The sequence below is a fragment of the Diadema setosum genome, chromosome 18 (genome assembly GCF_964275005.1).
Source record: "Diadema setosum chromosome 18, eeDiaSeto1, whole genome shotgun sequence".
Classification (NCBI taxonomy): domain Eukaryota; kingdom Metazoa; phylum Echinodermata; class Echinoidea; order Diadematoida; family Diadematidae; genus Diadema; species Diadema setosum.
The window spans coordinates 4796245-4817801 of record NC_092702.1 but is presented as its reverse complement, the minus strand read 5'-3'; the positions used below and the strand labels follow the sequence as shown (position 1 = coordinate 4817801).

Below are 21557 nucleotides of genomic sequence, written 5' to 3'. Positions count from 1 at the left end.
TTCTCCACACCTGTACCTTGAAAATTACTCAATGCCTAAATGTATGAATGGGTCAAAGTCAAGTTAAAGTCCTTAAATCCCTAGATACATGCTCTCCTATTCATCCAATTAAACCTAGGTCAAGGAAGGTGAACATTCAACACATTTGTGACAAACTTGTCATTTCAATATTTTGCCAATTTTGTGAAAATGTAATCACACATTGTCCACATGTACTATCTAGACCTATTGGGAAAATCATGCATTATGGCGGAGGCATACCAGTCGCCAAAGCGACATTTCTAGTTGCTCATAAGATACTTATGAGAGACTTCGTGAAATGGATTTTACTTCATATCTCCTTGAAAGTCTCTCATAGCTACATATGAGCAATTTGGGCCATTCTGAGATTTATGTAAAGACTTTTATGTGATGACATCATGAAACGGACCCATGTATTGACATTAGTAACATCGTTGGTATGTTACCTCATGATTGCAGTGCGCATGCCGACCATAGATTGTCAGGCAGGAGTTGCTAGCAAACAGCGCGATACCCTGTGGCTGGTTTATGCTCGTCGCAAGAGGAAGTTTCTCTCAACAATTGCAATCTGGAGTGCAAGTGTAGTTTTTTTTTTTCCGTCAAGGAAGTCCTAGTGATCCGTGTCTCATAACTAAAGCTCTCTGCTGTAGTAAGCTTTGCTTGTGGTTAATGGTCGCTGTCACATGTGCATGCACGCATCCCTCACATACAGTAAAAGAGATTTGCGGCTCCCATTTTCTGTTGGCCCATTCACACCAAGAGTTTATGTTCGCATTGTGTGTGTCTGAACAGGACATAGGATTGTTTATGCTTACCACATAACTTTTTTTTGGGCCATAATCAAGGCTTTGAAATGCATTTTGTTCAAAATGCAGTTGAGTCCCAATTCATTTTTGATATGAATGCTGTAATTGTGCATGGCTCTGATCATGGGTACCCTTCATCCTGCAATATTTTTAACATCCATAGAATTTTGCTGACTGCACCAAGGTGCTATTTTCTGATAAAAATTTATAACAAAATAAAGCTAAGGAAGCTGTAAGACTAGTTTCGTAATATTTAGAATATATATATTTTTTTATTTACAGCCATTTTTAGATTAAAAAATGCAGTTTTTTGGATTTTTAAATGTAACATTAAAAACAGCACAATTTCATGCCCATCATTGAAAGGAAGGATTGTGCTTTTGTTGGGCATTTGATGAATGAAATGTATAAAGTCGTATAGTACAAAAAATTTTATATTGAGAGCATGCCATGTGCTCTTCAAATAAAAATATATGGATGAATTAATATTTAGGGTTTTGTTCATAACTTTTGGTGTCCACCAAACATATATAAATATATAAATCACACAATTGCAGTTGATATTGCAATAGCTGTTTTGTAATATAACATTCAAAAGAGATCAGAGTAACAGTCCAACAATTGAAAAGGTTTTTATTCCCCATTACTCTGTTATTAAAAACATACTATCACTTGCAAAATCACTTGAATTTTTAGTGTCCACAGTTATGAACATAATACAGCCCTATTCTGAAGTAATGGAAAATCATTAATTCTAAACTTTTGTATCACCAGGGATTGCTTTCATAAAAATATAAGAAAATATTACTTCACATAAGCATTTTACATCTTTTAAAAAAATTTTCATCAAATACGAAGGTGGACATGGTTATGAACAAAAGAGTTATGAACGTAAGATTCAGTTTTTATTTAATATCATTGTCAAAGTTATGTAGCTATTTCTTAACGATTCTGAACTATTCTGTCTTTTTCAGTATAAAAACACAAACTACTAATGATTTTATGTGTTGTATACTACATATTGTTGTACTTCCTTTCATCTCTTCCTTATATTCATAACCTGGACACCACTGAATCTTATGCATCCAACATTCATAAAATTAAAACATTTATCTTAAAATTAATCTTGTAAAATTAATTTGATTTTAAGTCATTGTTTCTTTAGTTTTAACTAGTTTCTTGTAAGTTTTGATGCATAAGAGTAATCTGTTTCTTTAAAATAACCATCAGTAGTGTCCTACAGTTATGAACATAATCTTTTTTGACAACAGCAAATTTTTACAGTGAAAAGAATAAGAATGATTACAACTTTAGTTATGTTATATGTTGGTCCACTCCATTGCCTTTGTTTATTGAAATGTTGTTAATGGGATATGATATCAATTCAGGGATGTTTGCTAAATTTCTTCAGCACAGGTCACAAAATCTTATGTTCATAACTATTGTCCAAAATGGATTCAATCACTATGCTTTGGTGAAGATGCAAATCCCTGAATTTCTGGTATATGATGATAGTCATAGCAATTATCAACTAATATATCACTGAAGTTTTTCTGAAACTGCTTCCATAAATGAATCAGAATAATAAAAAATAGGAAATGGACATAGAGTTATGAACAAAAGACACTTGATGTTTTGATGTTTGATTACATGTGCACTGCCCATGGAACAGCTCTTAACCCGTTGAGGACGAGTCCCGAGTATACTCGGGCAGGTGTCTATGGGAAATGCGTGTTGTAGCAAAATCAATCCGTCCTCAACGGGTTAAAATTGGTGTGTGAGTAATACAGGGTGTAAGGAAGATTGTAAGGAGAGAATCAGTTTCATTCCAAGAACTTCATTTTTGACCCCATGTGTTACACTTTGGGTACCCATGGTTGGAGCCATGCTCTGTTTCAATGTGCTGATTCAAATTGCACAAAAAGGTGGGTTTATGATCGGCAATTCTCCCATAATGCAGTTCTTAGGGAAGCCTATAAGCAAAATCACATATAAAGATATTTATTGTGAGGTAATCTCAACCCTGTTCTGGTTCACATATCATGCGGGCGTCTAGCCAGCCGGCCCTTTCGAATATTGTACAATGTGCTTTCTAGCTCCAACCTTCTTGCTCTGTTCAGGGAGGTGGTCTCTTCCCACCTCCCTGCTCTATTGGTGCTGTTTGTAGACATTAATTATAATGCTTGAATAGCTTGCTATCTTAGGGGTCCATTATTTTTCAACAATTGTCCATGACTATGCTGTATCAATTTGTTACTTGATAGAGTTAGAGGTCTTTTGATACTGAGTAACATCAATACATGCAGTTCGAATCATATGGATGATGAGCTCCAGACCATGCTTTTAACTTGGGCAGAGGCAGAAATACTTGGAAGAGCTGAACAGAATGACAAGAAATAAACTGATATTTGAATGTTTGGTCAGGCAGCTTGTAACAGCTTGTAACACAAGATGACCAGTTGAGTGCGAAATCGCAATGAGAACATAAACAATTTGTATATATACATGCACACACTCAAATGAAAACTTTTTTTTCTATCAGAATCGTAGAAAAGGCATTCCCCTATTTGACCTTTCTTCTTAGGTCAATGTATCAAAAGCATATATATGCACCTTGCATGTTTGCAAAAATCAGCTTTTTTTGAGCTTGAAGATATTGAGCGTAAACAGTACCCTCATAAACAATGTTTTGGACGAGCATTTTGGACGAGTGTTTAAAAATGCTTCTTCTGCCAAGGTGCAAATTGTACATAAAAACACAACCCTACAGAGGAAAGTGTATGTAGGCCGCCCCCCCTTTTTTTTTTTGTGTGTGTGTGTGGGGGGGGGGGGATGATGTCATTGATTTAAACTTTGGGATTGTAATGTCAGATTGATACACGCGTATGACCTCGGGAATATTCGATGTAAAGAGGATTGTTAAAATCATCCTAGTATTGACTGCTTATTTGTAGAGCCAGACACAAATTCTTCTTAATAACATGCATCAACACTTTCTTATACTTTTTCTTGTAAGCAAATCCATGCTGATTTAGTCTTGTAGATGGCAAAATGTTGATGAGAAAATGATGATAATAATGGTACTAATGATAATGATTGATGGTATGATGTTAGGGATTGTACAGTTTTGGTTGAGACTTAACTTCAGGTTTTTATCATTTTTGGTGAGATAGTGAGAAACTTCATATGAAATATGAAAGAGCATGTAATTCCAAGAGGGATTCAATGTTTATTTGATGAAAATTGGTTTTGAAATGGCTGAGATATCCAAAACAGAGCGATCCTAATAAAGTGTGAGACCCACATTTTATTATGTTATGATGTTTCAGCTATTCCAAACCCGATTTTTATCAAATAAACTTTGAATTCCTCTTAAAATGGTATACTCTGTATGTCATAAGTGTTTTCTTGGCATCTCGCAAAAAAGTTAAAGCCCAAATTTTATCTCCACCAATACTGCACCACCCCTTTAATGATAATCGTGAATATGATTTTTATTACTATGATAGTCATAATCATTGATGATATTAGTTGGTACTAATCATTATCAATGTTATATAGTTCACACAAAGTTTTGCAGGGCTCTTGGTATCGAAATTGAGAGGCTAGAGTCAACCTCAAAAAGCAACAATAACAACAAAGAATGAGTTGCATACAAGGGACTCTCATTGTAATAATGCAGGTGTTAGCCTGGTCTAAATTTCACTCATTTCCTCGTCCTCGGTGGGGGAAAACATAAAAGCTAGGAAACCAGAAGCACATTAACTTCATGAACTAATTTGAAAAGGTTTAATGCCCCATTGGTTCTCAGTTGATGACATACTACATAGTCACTGTCATTTGACGGCTCGTTAACGAAATCCTTCTAGCACGACAAGTGTTTTCTGCCGATAAATATTAACTGATCAGCTCCTAAATCCACATTTCTGTGATGTTATGCTGCAACTTTGCAAACATTTTTCAACATTCTTTGGTAGTATTTCAGAGGGTAGAAAAAAAAACACATCACATTTTCTTCATATTGAGCTCTATTTCAGTCATGTGTCATTGATTTGCTTTGGTTGCAGAAATGTTATATAGCTTCAAAATGTTTCAATTTTATGTAACTGAACTCTGAATCAGCAACACATTTCAGAAGGTCAAAATTCATGTTTCTATGTGACAGCTGTAAATGTGACAAATAAGTTTTTTTTTTTTGTTCTAATTTTGGGCAGATTAAATGAATTTCAACCCATTCTATCTGATCTTTTTCCAGAATAGGTTGAAGTGCAATAAAATTAAGATTTGCTAATTGGTAAATTCAAGTACAGGATGATGATTTTTGAAGGTAATGACCCAAGCATTCAATAGGCTTTAAAAATAAAGATTCAAAAATGAAAACTGTTAATTCAATTTTGGGCTATGACATCTAACACTTCCACTCTATGCATGGCTGTTGACTTGGCTTTAAAGGCTCCGTGGTTTTTAAAGGCATTGCTTACCATTGGAAGCAGTGATTTAAAAAATGTTTTAAAAAATGTTTTTAAAAAAATGTTAAAAAAGAGTCATCACATTTAAGCAGTGATTTAAAAAATGTTAAAAAAGAGTCATCACATTTAATGCATATATGTGTAGGTCAGTTGTATCACAAAACATCCTACAATGTAAAAACAATTTGTAATACAGCCTAAAATATAAGAAGATATCACTATTTTTCTCAGTAAACCATAACCCGAAGATGCACCAAAGCTGGGTTTTTGTTTCATCTGCAAATGGCAAATAATGCATTTAAGGTATACACCTACTCAATGAAAGGAAATGGTTATATAGTGCAGAACATGATGCATACTATGGTTGCAATGCATTCTGTTATTCAGTGTGCGATGCTGTTTGGCCATAAAGTATTGATGATCCACACTGTGCTATTGATACTAAACATATCAAACGAAATCCCAAAAGACAATAGATAAAATGCATTTTTCTTTGTTTTTAATGGTCTTGGTACTACCAACATCGTATGTGGCATCTGCTATTAAATTGAACAATGGTATCAAATTGCATTTGAACAGTGCCTAGCGATGAATAGTTACGTAGTGATTCAGTGCTGCTCAAAACAAACTGTGTTTATGTCAATTACTGCTGTTCAGTTTCAGATACAATTTATTCTTGTCTACTGTCACATAAAATGTGATATATTACTTATTGAATGCACAATGTGTACACATTAAGTCTATCATTCATGCTGGAAAGTGACATACTTTGTAATAAATGTGTCACCTTATGAATAAATATGGATGTAGATTATGACCAAGATACATGAATTTATTCCTATCCTTCGCTCATACACAGATTTCTCAGTGATGATCCCATCACAAACTCTACTTTTACAAATTGTAGCTCTTTTAATGGAAACTGAAGCCCAAATGTAAATGTGTGACCGGCTACAACAAAAAGGTCCTAAAGTCGCGCACGGTCGAAGCCGTGAAAATCGAGTTTGAAGTCAGAGCATTAAAATTGGTCAAAACTTAAGATTTTCTGATTTTGATATATTATTGGAGTCTAGCATGTCTTCTATCATCTGTCGAAATTTTGAAGCAAAATGATCAAAGGAAAGACCAAAAAGTAGCGTTTTTCTGAGCCATGTTTTTTTGGCGTTTCAACGAAGCAGAAACTGGTTCGAAAATTCAGATTGAGCGCCACAGATAGGTTCCGCCCCTAACAACGACCAGAGTGATCTCATTGGTCAGTTTGCTGCTTGCTGCTAACCGAAGCGTGAAGCTCGCACACTGCCCAGTCCACTGGTGCGTGCGGGCGGGGTGCGCTATGCTCAGCCGCTTCTCACATCCTGGTCACTGATTGGTTGGTGAGGAGACCGCCGATGCTGATGTGCTTGAATGAACTCTTCGGGGGTTGCTAGGGCTTACCTTCTACAGTATTGTCCAGAGGTGAAAACTGACTTGTGTGTTGATCGCGATTGCGTCGAAAGGAAGACTTTTAGGGCGCTTTTCTCGAAACAGTGATTTTCCAGACGTCTCGACATGCTCTCTTTTAAACATCGATATCTCCGCAGCCGATTATTTTTATAAAATGTGTTACATATCAATCTAAAGCAGAAAGATTAGGGGATTATATCGTGCAATTTTCAAATAATCGACCTCGCCCGACTTTAGGATCATTTTGTTGTAGCGGGTCACAAATGTGGATTAAGTTAAAGGGAACATATAGTTTTGGTTGAGACTTATCTTCATGTTTATAACATTTTTTTTTTTTTTGGTGAGATAATGAGAAACCTCTTATGAAATATGAAAGAGCGTCTAATTCCAAGAAGGATTCAATGTTTATTTGATGAAAATTGGTCTTGAAATGGCTGAGATATTCAAAGAAGCAATCCTAGTTAAATCGACAGGCAACGGCTTTTATTAGGATCTCTTTGTTTTACCTTGCTTTTGGATATCTCAGTCATTTCCAAACCGATTTTCATCAAACAAACTTTTGATTCCCCTTAGAATTATATGCTCTTTAACATTTCATATAGTGGTTTCTAAATATCTCACAAGGTGAATCCTCACCTCAACCAGTATTTTACAGTCCCTTTAAAGCAGTAATATTAGTAGAACACATTCTGTGAAAATTTGAGGAAATAGGACACTTAATTAAAAAGTTATGAATTTTCAAGTTTTGGTGGCGTTATCACAGGAAAGGGAGACTACTACACTTTATGATGTCATTATGGACAACAATATGAAGAAAATTCAACATATTTTCACTTTTCTAGCATAATGAAAGAGCATTAGACTACTGTATACGCCGAATATTTCGCGAGGTTTTTATTTTCGCGAATTTCGCGAGTCAGGTGCTATTCGCGAAATTAAAAACATGCCAAAATATTGACTCTGATCCCGATGTGGATGTGACATACCCGTGTACATTTCTCCATTCAGTGCAAGACTCCACGATCGCGAATTTAACCACTCGAGAAATTGTCGTGAATTCCTAATTCACAAAAATTTAGACTTGCGAAATATATGGTGTATACACTTATACCTTTTCAGAAAGTAGGGGGATAATATTACCAATAATGTATGTTAGTAACAAGTCAATGGAATGTGTACTTTTCATGAATAATGAGGTTTTGTTGAATTTTCCTCCCTATGTTTTCTTTATGTTGTTGATAATGACCAATGACAGTGCTGAAAATTCAAAAATTCATAACTTTATAAATTAATATTTGGGCTTCGGTTTCCTTTAATGCTGTGGTATTTTTCCAGGAATGGTGTCTTCGTGTAGCTTGTCCACTTCAAGAAGTGTCCCTGGTTTCATTTTCATGTGAGCTTCAGACTTTGCAGCCATCAATATGAATGACAATGCAGCATGTGGGCTTGAAAATGTTGTCGTTAGATTTCTAGATTTTAAGTAACAAACATGACTCTTCTAACAAGTACCATTATCATTCTTTTTCAAGTGACTGTAAAAAGGCATTGTACATGGATAGTTCCTTCATTTAACCCGTTTAGGACGTGTCCCGAGTATACTCGGGCTGACGTTTTCCAGGCTGTGGACTGGTCCCGAGTATACTCGGGCTGGGAGAGTGAAATGAACACACATTTTTAAACTTAGAATTTCACCAACAATACGATGCCTATGTTGAAAATGATTTATATTTTCTGGGACTGCATACATCAAAGTTGCCATCTGTGAACATTTTGTGATGATTGGTCATATCTTATGTCTATAAACAAGCAAAATATTGACAAACATGAGTGCAATTTTCACGACATTCAGACCTTCGCAACGGTCGGGAAACTGACCAATGACGAGCGACCAGCCGCACGCTCTGGCGATCTCATTTGCATCGGTATGCAAATTGTCACACTCAAGTGAAAAGCGTGCGTGCGGCAGTCAAGACCGTTGCGTGCACGCACCTACCTTATTAGCACACATTTACATGATAAAGTATTGTAGCATACTACTTCGTGTTATATCAGGAATGCAATGTCGTACTAGTACTTATGGATCCTCTATGAAAGCCACCTCGGCATGACAACCTGCTTACCATTATTGGCATGAAATGTTGGCTTTCTTCTTCCGCTGCCGAGTCCTGGGATTTGCCAAAACTCGGCGAATTCAATAAATTCAAAAGTAAATCTTTTGCGTGTCCCTGCATGCATGTGATGTGTGTGAATGTTTTTGTGTCTGTTTGTTATCATGACAGCGATGTTACTTGTAGTTGTTTGAAGAGTTTTACCAATATTCTGATTATGTTATAAAATCGTTAAAAAAAAAAAAGAAATCACTTGGCCAAGAACAAACCGAGTAGGGGATGCACTGCATACAAACAACGCAGTCGATTGTGCTACTTCATCGAAGTCGTAAATTCATATAAATTGAATAGACCAGGTGGCCAGATATCAGGTTACATTGTACCTCCTTGAATAGACAGGATGTTGATACAAAAACATTCCTGAGACGCACTCGTAGACGCCATCTGAAAAGTCGGGGATTATGAGCATAATAGAGAAGTTCAAAGGCCGATTACAGACAGTATCTTTTTTCTGCACCGGTCCATAGAATGCATTATAGTGATGTGCTTCGTATGTATTACGTAACCACTTTTACGGACCCCAATGATTTTATGGTTGTTGGGAAGCGAATGTGCAAGTTCTCATGTGGTTGTAACCAACATATATGTATAGAATTTAAACTTCGACAACGAAATACGCTGCAATAAAGCGAGTAAACAAGACATATGGCATTTTTTTTTCTCTCATACGCTTAGCATTCGCCAAAAAATTGTAGATATAATTATGATGTTCGGTATTTGATGTTTGCAGCATTTCAAAGAAGTAGTCAAAATAAAATAATATCCCATATTTCAATGATACCGACGATGGTGATGTCGACTGTTTAGTCTTTTTTGTTCTAGTTCTGTATGAATTCCTCATAATATGCTAATATTCGGCTATAGTCGCTCTGTCAATTACTTTTACATTTAGAAGTCTGAGGTGTTTTCAGTCCACTTCTTTCGTAAGTTCACGAGTCAATTTTTTTTTTCGATCATTGAGTTCAATCCATTTATAATCAGTCAAATATGACAACTTATACCGAAAAAAAAGACTCTTCTTTTTTTTTTTTTCTTTGTAGAAAGCGCTCCAAATTTGCGAAGTGGTGATTCAATTTTGCGAGAGACGGAGATGTGATAACCACATCGCTTCAATTGAACACTTTGTTTAGGAGCAAGGTATTTCGGGCAATAAAAAACATGAAATTAATGTTCTTGTCTTATCTCATGTTTATCGATGTAATCAAATTTTTTTTCATGTTGCTATTGAAGTAATTTATGCACTTATCGTGCCTGTGTATTTTTTTTTTATGTCTACGTATATCTCTGCATTTAGGTATGCCTACATTCATTCATTCCGTTAGACTTCGTGAAATCGCATTGAAGCATTTTCATATTCATAAACGATTGCAGCAAATGCTCGTTTCCTTTATACATTATGCTTATTGAATGAGATTGTTAGTACTTTATTTTTGTTTTTGCCTTTTATCGGGGGATGACTGGTATACACAATAAAAAAAATATTGATTTACACTCATGACATAAGAGAAGATCATTTCAGCAAAATTAGCCGTCTGTTATGAGATATCAAAGAATGCCGGGAGAAATGTCGTTTATTTCAACAAAAATATCGTCTTTTCCTTATTTTCTGAAGTGATGTAATACTTGTAGGTCTTCAAGCCTGTGTGGCTTGTACTTGCCATACTTCCATGATCATGTCGGCTTCTATGTTACAGCTGCCGGATGGCCAACCTTTTTTGTTGCTAAATTGAATGAATTTCTCCGTCGAACTCGGGAATGCTCACCTGCGACCCTGTTTGAAAAGACGCTCTCTCATATTGAGACGAATTTGAATTCTCAATGGACATTCTAATTTAAATTGTGTTAAGGCTACGTAATTTGAAGTGATATGATATAGTGAAAGGAAACTGAGATTGAATGAACATCTTCATATATATATATATATGTATATATATATATATATATATATATATATATATATATATATATATAACACCTATTCAAGTCAGTTGATGGAGCATTTATGAGCTCTTCCGGTCTGCAAACGAAACATCGGAGTCTATGCGATAAGAAGAAAGATTGAGAGATAAAAGATTAATATATATATATATATATATATATATATATATATATATATACAATAATCTATCCCGTTTGCTGATGATTATCATATCACTGTGTGACATTTAATTTCAAGTGATGTGCAGTGAACAATACCTTCCCGCCATTACGGTAGAGTTGTAAGGGAATCATGATTGCACATAAAATTTGCAACATACAACCCGACAGTAAACTTACAAATGCGCTCGTTGATCTCCTTTATTCATCTCATGGAAACCTAAGTCATATAATTATGGTCGAAATCTGGAGGCAGTCATGATGGATAATTTCACAAAGCAAACGTCTTTATACAAAAATGCATGGAGTTCGCAGGTTTAGTCACCATTAGCTGTCAAAGATTGCAAGAAAGATGCAACGATTTATCTGAATATTGAACATCCCATCAGGCTCTTGTCAACATTATGAAAATTGTTGAAACAAAACCAAGAAACAAACTCAAATGGAAGATTGGTTTGAGAAACTCAACTTCGATGTTGCTTGAAGCTTTTTTTTCTCTCTCTCTCATACTTATGAATGACAGCGTGATTATGTTATAAGATCGTTCAAAAAATCTACTCGGCCAACGAACCAAATAGAGGATATACTGTATAATAGTCATCATTTTCATACAATGCAAGAGCCGATATTGCCACTATGGGGTCTTACAATATATTCATCATGGTGAAACACAGCGTAACATGTGCGCGTGTTATAGGCAAGAACACTATGAATAGACCAGGTGGCCAGAGTGTCAGGTTACATTGTACCTCCTTGAATAGACAGGATGTTGATACAGAAACATTCCTAAGACGCACTCGTAGACGCCATCCGAAAAGTCGGGGATTATGAGCATAATAGAGAAGTTCAAAGGCCGATTAAAGACAGTCTCTTTATTCTGCACCGGTCCACAGAATGCATTATAGTGATGTGCTTCGTATGCATTACGTAACCGCTTTTACGGACCCCAATGATTTTATGGTTGTTGAAAATCCAATGTGCAAGTTCTCATGTACTTGATACGAACATGTATTACAGAATTTAAACTTCGACAATGACATACGCTGCAATAAAGCGAGAAACAAGACATACGGCAGAAGTTGTCTTTTTTTTTTCTCTCTCTCTCATACGCTTAGAATTCACAAATAAAAATTATGATGTTCAGCAGTTGATGTTTGCAGCATTTCAAAGAGGCAGTCAAAATGAAATTACATCCCATATTACGACGATACCGACAATGGTGATGCTGACTGTTTAGTCTTTTTTGGTTCTAGTTTTGTACGAATTCTCCATAATATGCTAATTTTCGGCTATAGTCGCTCTGCCAATTATTTATACGTTTAGAAGTCTGGGTTTTTCAGTCCATCTCTTTCGGAAGTTCACAAGTCAAATGATTTCGCGATCATTGAGTTATAATGGTTTTAGCAACACACTACCGTTTTGTAGCTCAATCGATTTATAATCAGTAGAATATGGTAACTCATGCCTAAAAAAAAATAAACTTTTTAATGTAAATTTGTAGAAAGCACTCCAAATTTGCGAAGTGATCATTCAGTTTTGCGAGAGACGGAGATGTGATAACCCGTTGCTTCAATTGAACACTCTATACTTTGTTTAGGAGCAAGGAATTTTGAGCAATAAAAGCATGAAATGTTCTTGTCCATCTCATATTTTGATGTGATCAAATGTTTTCATGCTGCTATTGAAGTGGTTTATGCACTTATCGTGGCTGCGTATTTTTCATAATAATTGCATTATACATGTCTGTATTTACGTAGACCTACTTGCATTCATTCCTTTAGACTTCGTGAAATCGCATTGAAGCATTTTCATATTCATAAGCGATTGCAGCAAATGCTCGTTTCCTTTATACATTATGCTTATTGAATGAGAATAGTACTTCATTTTCTGTCTTTTACCGGGCGATGACTGGTATACACAATAAAACAAAATAATATTGATTTACACTCATGACATAAGAGAAGATGATTTCAGCAAAATTAACCGTCTGTTATGAGAGATCGAAGAATGTCGGGAGAAATGTCGCTTATTTCAACAAACATTTCATCTTTTCGTTATTTTCTGAAGTGATGTAATGATTTTAGACCTTCAAGCTTGTGTGACATGTGCTCGCCGTTCTCCCATGGTCATGTCGTCTTCTTCTATCAGCTGCCGGGTGGTCAACCTTTTTGTTTCTAATATAAATGAACTTCTCCGACGAACTCGGAAATGCTCACCTGCGACCCTGTCTGAAAAGATACTCTCTCACATTGATGCGAATCTGAATTCTCGATGGGAATTCTAATTTGAATTGTGCTAATGCTACATTTTTTGATGAAGTGATAGGACATAGTGAAAGGCAAACGAGGTTGAATGAACATCTTCATGGCGCTATCTTTTTTGCTTTTTTCTGTTGGCTATTTTGAATTACGTAACTACGAAATTGGAAGGCAAACGTACACAAAAAATGACTGCAAAATCTTTGCATAATGTTGTACCCTTTTGCCCTTTTTTGCCGTTTTGCTCTTCCTTTGTAATACATTTGTCTCAATTAGTGTTCCTTCATTTTATCTCATTACATCTCATCACTTTCCTTTCCAGCTATCCCCTTCTTCATTCCCATATATACAAACGTGTAGATTGAATATTATCATTGATGGTGATGATCGCTTCTCCAAGATACTCTGCCTATATATATATATATATATATATATATATATATATATATATATATATATGTACATTACATATGTATTATATAAAACGTAGAAAGATATTACCAAAACACAGGTTGTAGGCAAACCTCATCTTGTATAATTTTACATTACGTTTGAAAAATCTTTTCAGATTATCTACCGTCAATCAAACAAAATTGAGATGACCAGCCTATTTTTCTCTCCTTTTCTCTTCTCATCGTATAGACTCCCCTGTTTCATCTGAAGAGCTCATACATGTTCTGTCAACTGGCTTAAACAGGACCGGTGTTTTATTCTTAGTTTTGTTTTTTTTTTCTATGTAAGAAATAACGATACTCATTTAGGTTGGTGATTATTTTTTTATAATAATTAAACATATGTCTTGTATCACTGTGTGAAATCTCATTTCAATTGATACATAGTGAATAATCATTATCTTCCCGACATTACGTCGAAGTTGTAAAGGAATTGTAAGATCGCACAGAAAAATATCAACATGAAACCCCGATAATAAACTCACAAATCCACTCGGTGATATCTTGTATGCATCCAGTGAAAACCTATTATAAGTCGCATGATCGAAATTTGTAGGTAGTCACGATTGATAATTTCAGGAAGCAAACTTCTTTATACAGACTTCTTCAGGGGATGGCAGGTATCGCTCAAGCGTGGATTATGCATTGTTATTCGTCTCAAAGAAAGTTAGAAAGATGCAAAGATTTGTTTGAATATTGAACATATTCCAGGCTCTTGTCAATTTTATGGGAATTACTGAAACAGAACCAAGAAATAAACTCAAGTGGACGTTATTCTATTACGAAATTCGACTTTGATAAATCAGTATCACCAATTCTACTTGTGATATTACATCGTTGATGGTTTGCCTAGTGTTGAAATAAAGCCACGTGCTTCTGTTACAGACACGCGAGCTTTGTATTTGGATACAAGTAGCGGGGACAAACAAGGTGTAACAGATTTTCAAATGTTGTATACAATGAATAAACTTCCTTCTGTTTCCAAACTTCATTGACTAGTTATGGTAAGGAATTTTGTGAACAACAGGAAGTCAAGAGTGGGTTCGTGTGCCTTTGATATCGCCACAATACGAGATTTACTTGGCGTGTCTTACAGTCGTGTAAATGGAAAACGCAAGCCTGTACACCGATCGATCGCTTTTCATTGAAAGACTTTGAAGGCTTGTGATCAACGGATTACAGTTTCCATAAAAGATTGCCTCCATGAATCAGTAAATTCAAGACAATTATGTAGTAGAAATTTGAATTATGTAGTAGAAATTTGCGACACCCTCGACATAGCCTGGTGCCCAATAATAAAAGACGCTATTCATTTCAGTTGACGAGGGAACGTAAATTGACGATCTACAGTGCGTGAAGTTCAAACCGCGCGCGCGAACCCAGATAGCGAAGGGAAGCCACATTATTATTCATGAGCGGTCGTTATTCATCCAATCAGAAAGCGGATTCCTACACCGCATACACGGCAATTTGGTGATTGGGTAAAGCGGGACCGTAAGTCACACCCCCTTAGTAACCCTCGGTTCGGGCTCGAGTTTGGAAAACCTGTCCGTCTGTGGGGGTGTTCGCTCGCCAAAGCAAACCGTCCTAAACGGGTTAACAGTGTTTTTTTTTATTGTATGTGGCATTGGTAAGGTAAATCACCTGGTCAGTAGTGACTACCTTGTTGCATGATTTATTGATGATAAAATGGTTTTACCTCATCATGTTATTTTGCCCCATGTTTCCACTCAGCGTCTTTCAGTCCTGCTCAAAAAGTTGTTTGTTTTTCCCGTCAGTTCATTTTCTAGGTGATGTTCATTATTCCTAAAGTTTGTTATCAAAGTCAAAAATGCAAAAATGTTTGTTATTCCGAAGATTCATTATAAATTCTAAAACACACAAATTCTCTATACCTGATAATAATAATAATAATAATGATAATAATAATGATAATAATAATGATAATAATAATAATAATGATGATGATGATGATGATGATGATGATGATGATGATAATAATAATAATAATAATAATAATATTAATAGTAATAATAATAATAATAACAATAATGATAATAACAATAATAATGATGATAATAATAATGATAATAACAATAATAATGATAATGATAATAATAATAATAAGGTCTTCTTTATCCAGGGTAGCCTCTTCAGTGTTGCCACTGCTCTGCCAGAGGGCCCTGCCATTATTGTTACCCTAATGTTGCCAGGTACCCATTTATACACCTTGGTTAAGAGGGACATGTTGGATAAAAACATCTTGTCCAAGAGTGTAAGCATTGAGCAGGAATCAAACCTAGGTGTTTGTTAATCCCCCCAAAAAAAAATGAGAAAAGATTTGTTCATGCGAATATTTCTGGCACTTTTCTGAAGGTTCATTATTCCAAAGGTTCGTTAATTTGGAAATGAAATAAGGTTCACAATTCCAGAGGTTCATTAGCACACACCTTCTTTCCATTTTCAGATTAAAGGCATAATTTACCATTTGCAGATGGCACAGAAACCCAGCATTACTGCTTCAAAATAGTTCTAAAATGTGAGTTAGGGATATGAACAACCAGTGTAAAAATTTGAATCCTTATAATCGATGTTAAGTATTGTTAAATATACCAAATGTGAACAATAGTTAATGTTTCCAGACTAAACCGTGTACAGTTAGGGTTTAATGAGAAAAATAGTGATATCTCCTTATATTTTAGGTTTTGCTGCGAAAATTTTATATGATATGATGTTTTGTGATACAACTGACCTACACATATGCATCAGAAGTGATATCTTGAACATTTTTAAAATCACTGCTCCCAAAGTTAAACAGGACCTTTAACGAACCTTTGGAATGATAAACATTATTTCTTTCTAGAAATGCCAGGTAATGAACCTTTGGAATAACAAACTCATTCCATTTTTGGAAAAACAAACCTTTATTCAGAATAATGGACCTTTATTCATTACAGAGTAACTGAACTTTCGGAATAACTACCCTTATGTCATTTTTGGACCAAAGAACCTTCAGAACAGTAAACTTGATTTCATTTTTTTTTTTTAAGAAATTTCAGATTAATGAACTTTTTAAATAATGAATCATAACTAATTATCCTAGTATGAAAATGTAAGATTTGTGTTAGCTCATGATTTTATTAATGAACTTTTTGAATAATAAACCATAACTAATTATCCTGGTATGAAAAATCTAAGATTTGTGTTAGCTCATGATTTTATTCCTGAGACACTGTAGAATGGTTTGGTACAAACTGTCCTTACAGTGGTATGACGCTGATTTGCTATGCCTATTTCAGGACAGAATTTTGTGAAAATGAGTAACTGAAGAAAGAAAAGAATACCATGCTGATGTTCATTGGTCCTTTGTATGTGTTGGGCAGGGCTAGCCAGTTTGAACGTGAGTGGCATGAATATATCACTGATGCTATGCACAACATATGGATTTAACATTTCTCAGTTGCTAAATACTGCTATTAATCTGATACTTTTCCATTGCTATAGGCAATATTTACTTTCTGTCGCCATTGCAAAGTATGCATTATTTCTTTTCATTCTTTCATACATTGTATTAAACTTTATGATTTGTATTCCTTACGAATCATTCAGAGAATGATTTATAACAGGTATACACCGTATTTTTATTTCCTTATGTTGGTTGGAAATAAAACACAATTGAATTGAATTTCATTGAATCTGTCTCAATAAACCTCTGTTTCAGAAAATTTTATTCAATCATATATCTCTATGAGACGGCAAACTCTGGAACGATTCAAAGCATAGGGCATACCAGCACACCAGAAATCAATGAGAGAAAAAAAAAGAAGAATAAAATCTGGTTGTGTTATGGTGCTATTTCCGTGTTTGGTATTATTTGGTGAGTCCAAAGTCCACATTGCCCTGTAGAACCCAAAAGGAGTGGAGCCGTATTATGGCAACTATGAATCCTGCTCTCACAAAAATCTTACAAAAATATCGACTTTTGTTATCTTTGGCCCCCATTCTAGGTTTGTGCATGTATGAGTGATGATTCCCTCTTTGCGTTGAATGCTTGAAAGATACAGACATTGCCCCACTAGTAAATTGAGACGATGTGACAGCTATGTTTGCTTGTTTGTATATCTTGTTTTCATTTACGCTTTCTAAGATTTATTGATGTTGGAATATCATGTGGTCTTCCCTGTGCTGCATTAAATAGAAACGTAATATCATACGAACAAGGAAAAATTCTACGGAGAGTATAAGGCAACTAGTGCCAGGTTACACACAAATGTAAAGTATCTTTCTGATTAAAGTTAAATTATCTCTGTGAAAACAAACCATATAAAAAAATGTCGTGAATGATTGCAGTGAATGTAATGGTTCATGTTTTGAATATGAAGTTTATGAACCAAACATCTAAAGATCCTATTAGCTTGGGATTCAGGTGCATGGGACCAACCAGTAAATGTTGGTAACTTTATTGTTGGATTATATGAATTGTGAAGCAAATATAATCCAGATAAAACCTACTCTGTTCCAAGAGAAACCAGTGTACCAACAAATTGATTTGTGGTACTTTTTTCCTAGTTCTCTAATGCTGTGCACAAGAAATGGGACAATTGTTTGAATCATACATAGGGCCTACTGTAAAATATATTTTTGCAGCATGAAATTTTCGCGAATGGGAGCCGACGGCCTTGTTAGCAGCATAATATTTCGGGAATTGCCTGTAACATTCAATGCATATAGTGTAGACAAGATCTTTAGCATGCACTTTAATTTTGTGAAACTTGGCTCTCACAAAATTCATGAAATTAAAATGCACGCGAACATTCACAGTAACTAAAGATATCCATCTATGCAATATGAATTAACTCTTTTACTGCAACTGATATTCTGCTTGATGTGTACAACAACAGTTGTACAACAACAGTAGCCTTCATGACATGTTTGACATGAAAGGGTTATATTCAGAGACAAACTGCATGAAGGTGTTTACAAGGTTTTTGAGCTCTGAGGCCAGTCACATGAATGCTGAATGTATCACGCCAGAAGTGTGCGGTTATGCAGGAAATACTTCGTAATTTCCCTGGTATCGGTTGCAATTTGCTCTGCATTTTTCATTCCACTCTGCTACACAAACTATGTTTTGTGTTGCAGTTACACAAACTATGTTTTGTGTTGCATAGAAGTGTATAGGATACCATTTAAAATATCATTCATCAGCTGAGATTGCTAATCAAATTTATGTTGAAAAATTATTCCCTGTAATGAACACATCATGTAAAAATCATTGTAAATAGCGTGAGAAATGCATTGTACCTTTGAGAGCTAGCTTTGAAGTCCATCTTTATCTAAAGAACTTGTGGAAGATGTTTACACAATATAAATACATAACCACATGTAGTTAAATTTTGCACCTAGATGCATAACCTGCCTTTTTCAATTGTTTGTACACCTCACAGGTTTGCCATTTTCATTAATGTGTTTACATTTCCTCAAATGTGTATCTAAAAATTCACTTGTTTCATTTATAATCTAATGGTAAAGTGCATTGAAACATTTACATGTGTATGGAAAATGCGCTACATGAATGTATTATTATTGTAGTTATTATCATTATTACTATTATCTTTATAATTATTACAATTAATATCAATTTTGTTATAATCGTAGTTAGTATTATTATTGTTATTATTATTGTTATTATCATTATTATTATCATTATCATTATTATTGTCTTTTGCATTATATTTCAGGAAAGCTTCAGTGAATTTGTTGAATCCTTCAGAAGGGTACGAGTGGATGGAATAGCATTATATGTAAGTATATTTTGAATTTATAGTTAGTATTCATGTATTTCCTGTTGCGTATTACAGAATATTACAGTTCTCAGAGAAAGGCTATATTATGACATGTGTGTTCTTGTTGTGTATGGGATGCTGATGCAAAGGTACAAAGTACAAAAGGTGCTAAATCCACTTTTGATGGTGTGGAGAACCTGTATTTTCATTTCTCATGCTTCTAAGTGTTTCTGTGCAATGATGTTGTGTCCCATAAAAGAAAATGGACCTTGGTAAAAGCTCCATGTCTACATTGATTTTTAATGTATTAATATTTTGGCGGGATTTTATAGATTGAACACCTTTCGGGAAAAAAAAAAATTAACACAGTGATGTGCAATATGTAAGTTGTTTAAGTGACAAGTTTCTGTGACTTCTTGTATTTTTCTTGGAGGGTTTGTTATCTCTAAACTTTTTTTTTTCCCTGTAGAAAATAATGTGTGCGTCATCTAAAAAACTACACAGGCAGGAAAGCCAGCCAGTCTGGCCTTTAGTACTTCTGTGGGGTCAAAGTGAGGTCAAGCATGTATGCAGGGCCTTTCCTTACCACACAGGCAGCTATAGACTTACAATCGAAATCAACTATATTATAATCAATTATAACTCATCATAAAACAGGGCCAGGTTTCTTATTGGATCCTGTTAGATTTAGCACCTTTTGGAATAAAACAGCAGAAATGGAGTTTGCACCCTTTAAACAAAACTCATTTTTCATTGCCTGATCTTCATAATCAATACAGGGAACTCTCCAGGATGTCATTTACAAACTTGTGTATCTTTACATCTTTGCAAAGAACACATATGGTGCCCCTGAAGTACGCTCGACGACAGGTCATGTGCGCCGTGAATTTTGCGACCAGGTCGCGAAATTCGCGATTTGGGACGCCAAGTTCGTGACCCGGGACTCGAATTTCGTGACGAAATACGGACGAACTTGCCAACCGGGGACGCAAAATTCGCGTCCTGTGATCACGAAATTCGCGACTTTGAGTCGCGAAGTTTGCGACCACAGGATGCGAATTTTGCGTCCCCGGTCGCCAAGGTCATGTCCCGGGTCATGAAATTCGCGTCCCGAGTCACGAACTTGGAGTCCCAAATCGCGAATTTCGCGACCTGGTCGCAAAATTCACGGCACACATGACCTGTTGTCGAGCATACTTCAGGGCCACCATAAACACATTCTCCCTGATTCGGAAATTATCATGGCGATCAAAATGCATGAAATACAGCTAAGCATTTCTCTCAGTAGCTGTTTAAAGGGATAGTATACTATTTTGGTTGAGATGAGGCTTCAGGTTTCCCCTTTTTGTGAGAATGAGAAACATTTTTAGTATGAAATATGAAAAAGCATGCTATTCGATTGGAGGAATTCAAAGTTTATTTGATGAAAATTGTTTCTGAAATAGCCGAGATATCAAAAAAAAAAAAAAAGGGAAGAAGAAAGAAGCCCAATAAAAGATGGGACCAACCTTTTATTATGATTGCTTTGTTTACTTTGTTTTTGGATATCAGCCATTTCAAAACCAATTTTAATCAGATACATTGTAAACTTTGAATTCCTCTTAGAATTGCATGCTCTTTAACATTCCATTGAATGGTTTTTAAGTTTCTCGCAAAAAAGTTAAAAGTTGAATCCTCACCTCAACCAATACTTTACATTCCCTCCTTTTGCTATATGAATGTTTTAAAGGCATCTATGGCATATGTGACCTCAGCTTATAAGTGACCTCCTTCATCAAGATATGTTTCTTCCAAGTGCCACAGTAATCGCATTCTTATGATTGTAAAATGAATGTTTTTTTTTTTTTAAGTTTTGTTGTGTGATGCAATTATCACAATAATATCACTGGCGGGACGTTTGTGAAAGGCACACAAAGGCATTCTAAATTTCTTCTTGATCCCATAATTCAACTCAACACAGTTATGAGTAGGTCTGCACACTCAGATGCCCACAGTCTCATTTCAGTCACTGATGTAATTTTTTTTTTTAATGACCTCGCAATAGATCGTTGTGAGCA

General features: G+C 35.3%; 1 protein-coding gene across 1 annotated transcript in view; it reads left to right on the top strand.

The window, feature by feature from the left end:
• Positions 1-21557, top strand: part of LOC140241943 (uncharacterized) — a 118443-nt gene that overhangs the window by 25740 nt on the left and 71146 nt on the right. The window contains exon 2 of the mRNA XM_072321690.1: positions 19456-19518. Coding sequence (XP_072177791.1) covers positions 19456-19518 — 63 coding nt within the window. The remainder of the gene's footprint in view (positions 1-19455; positions 19519-21557) is intronic.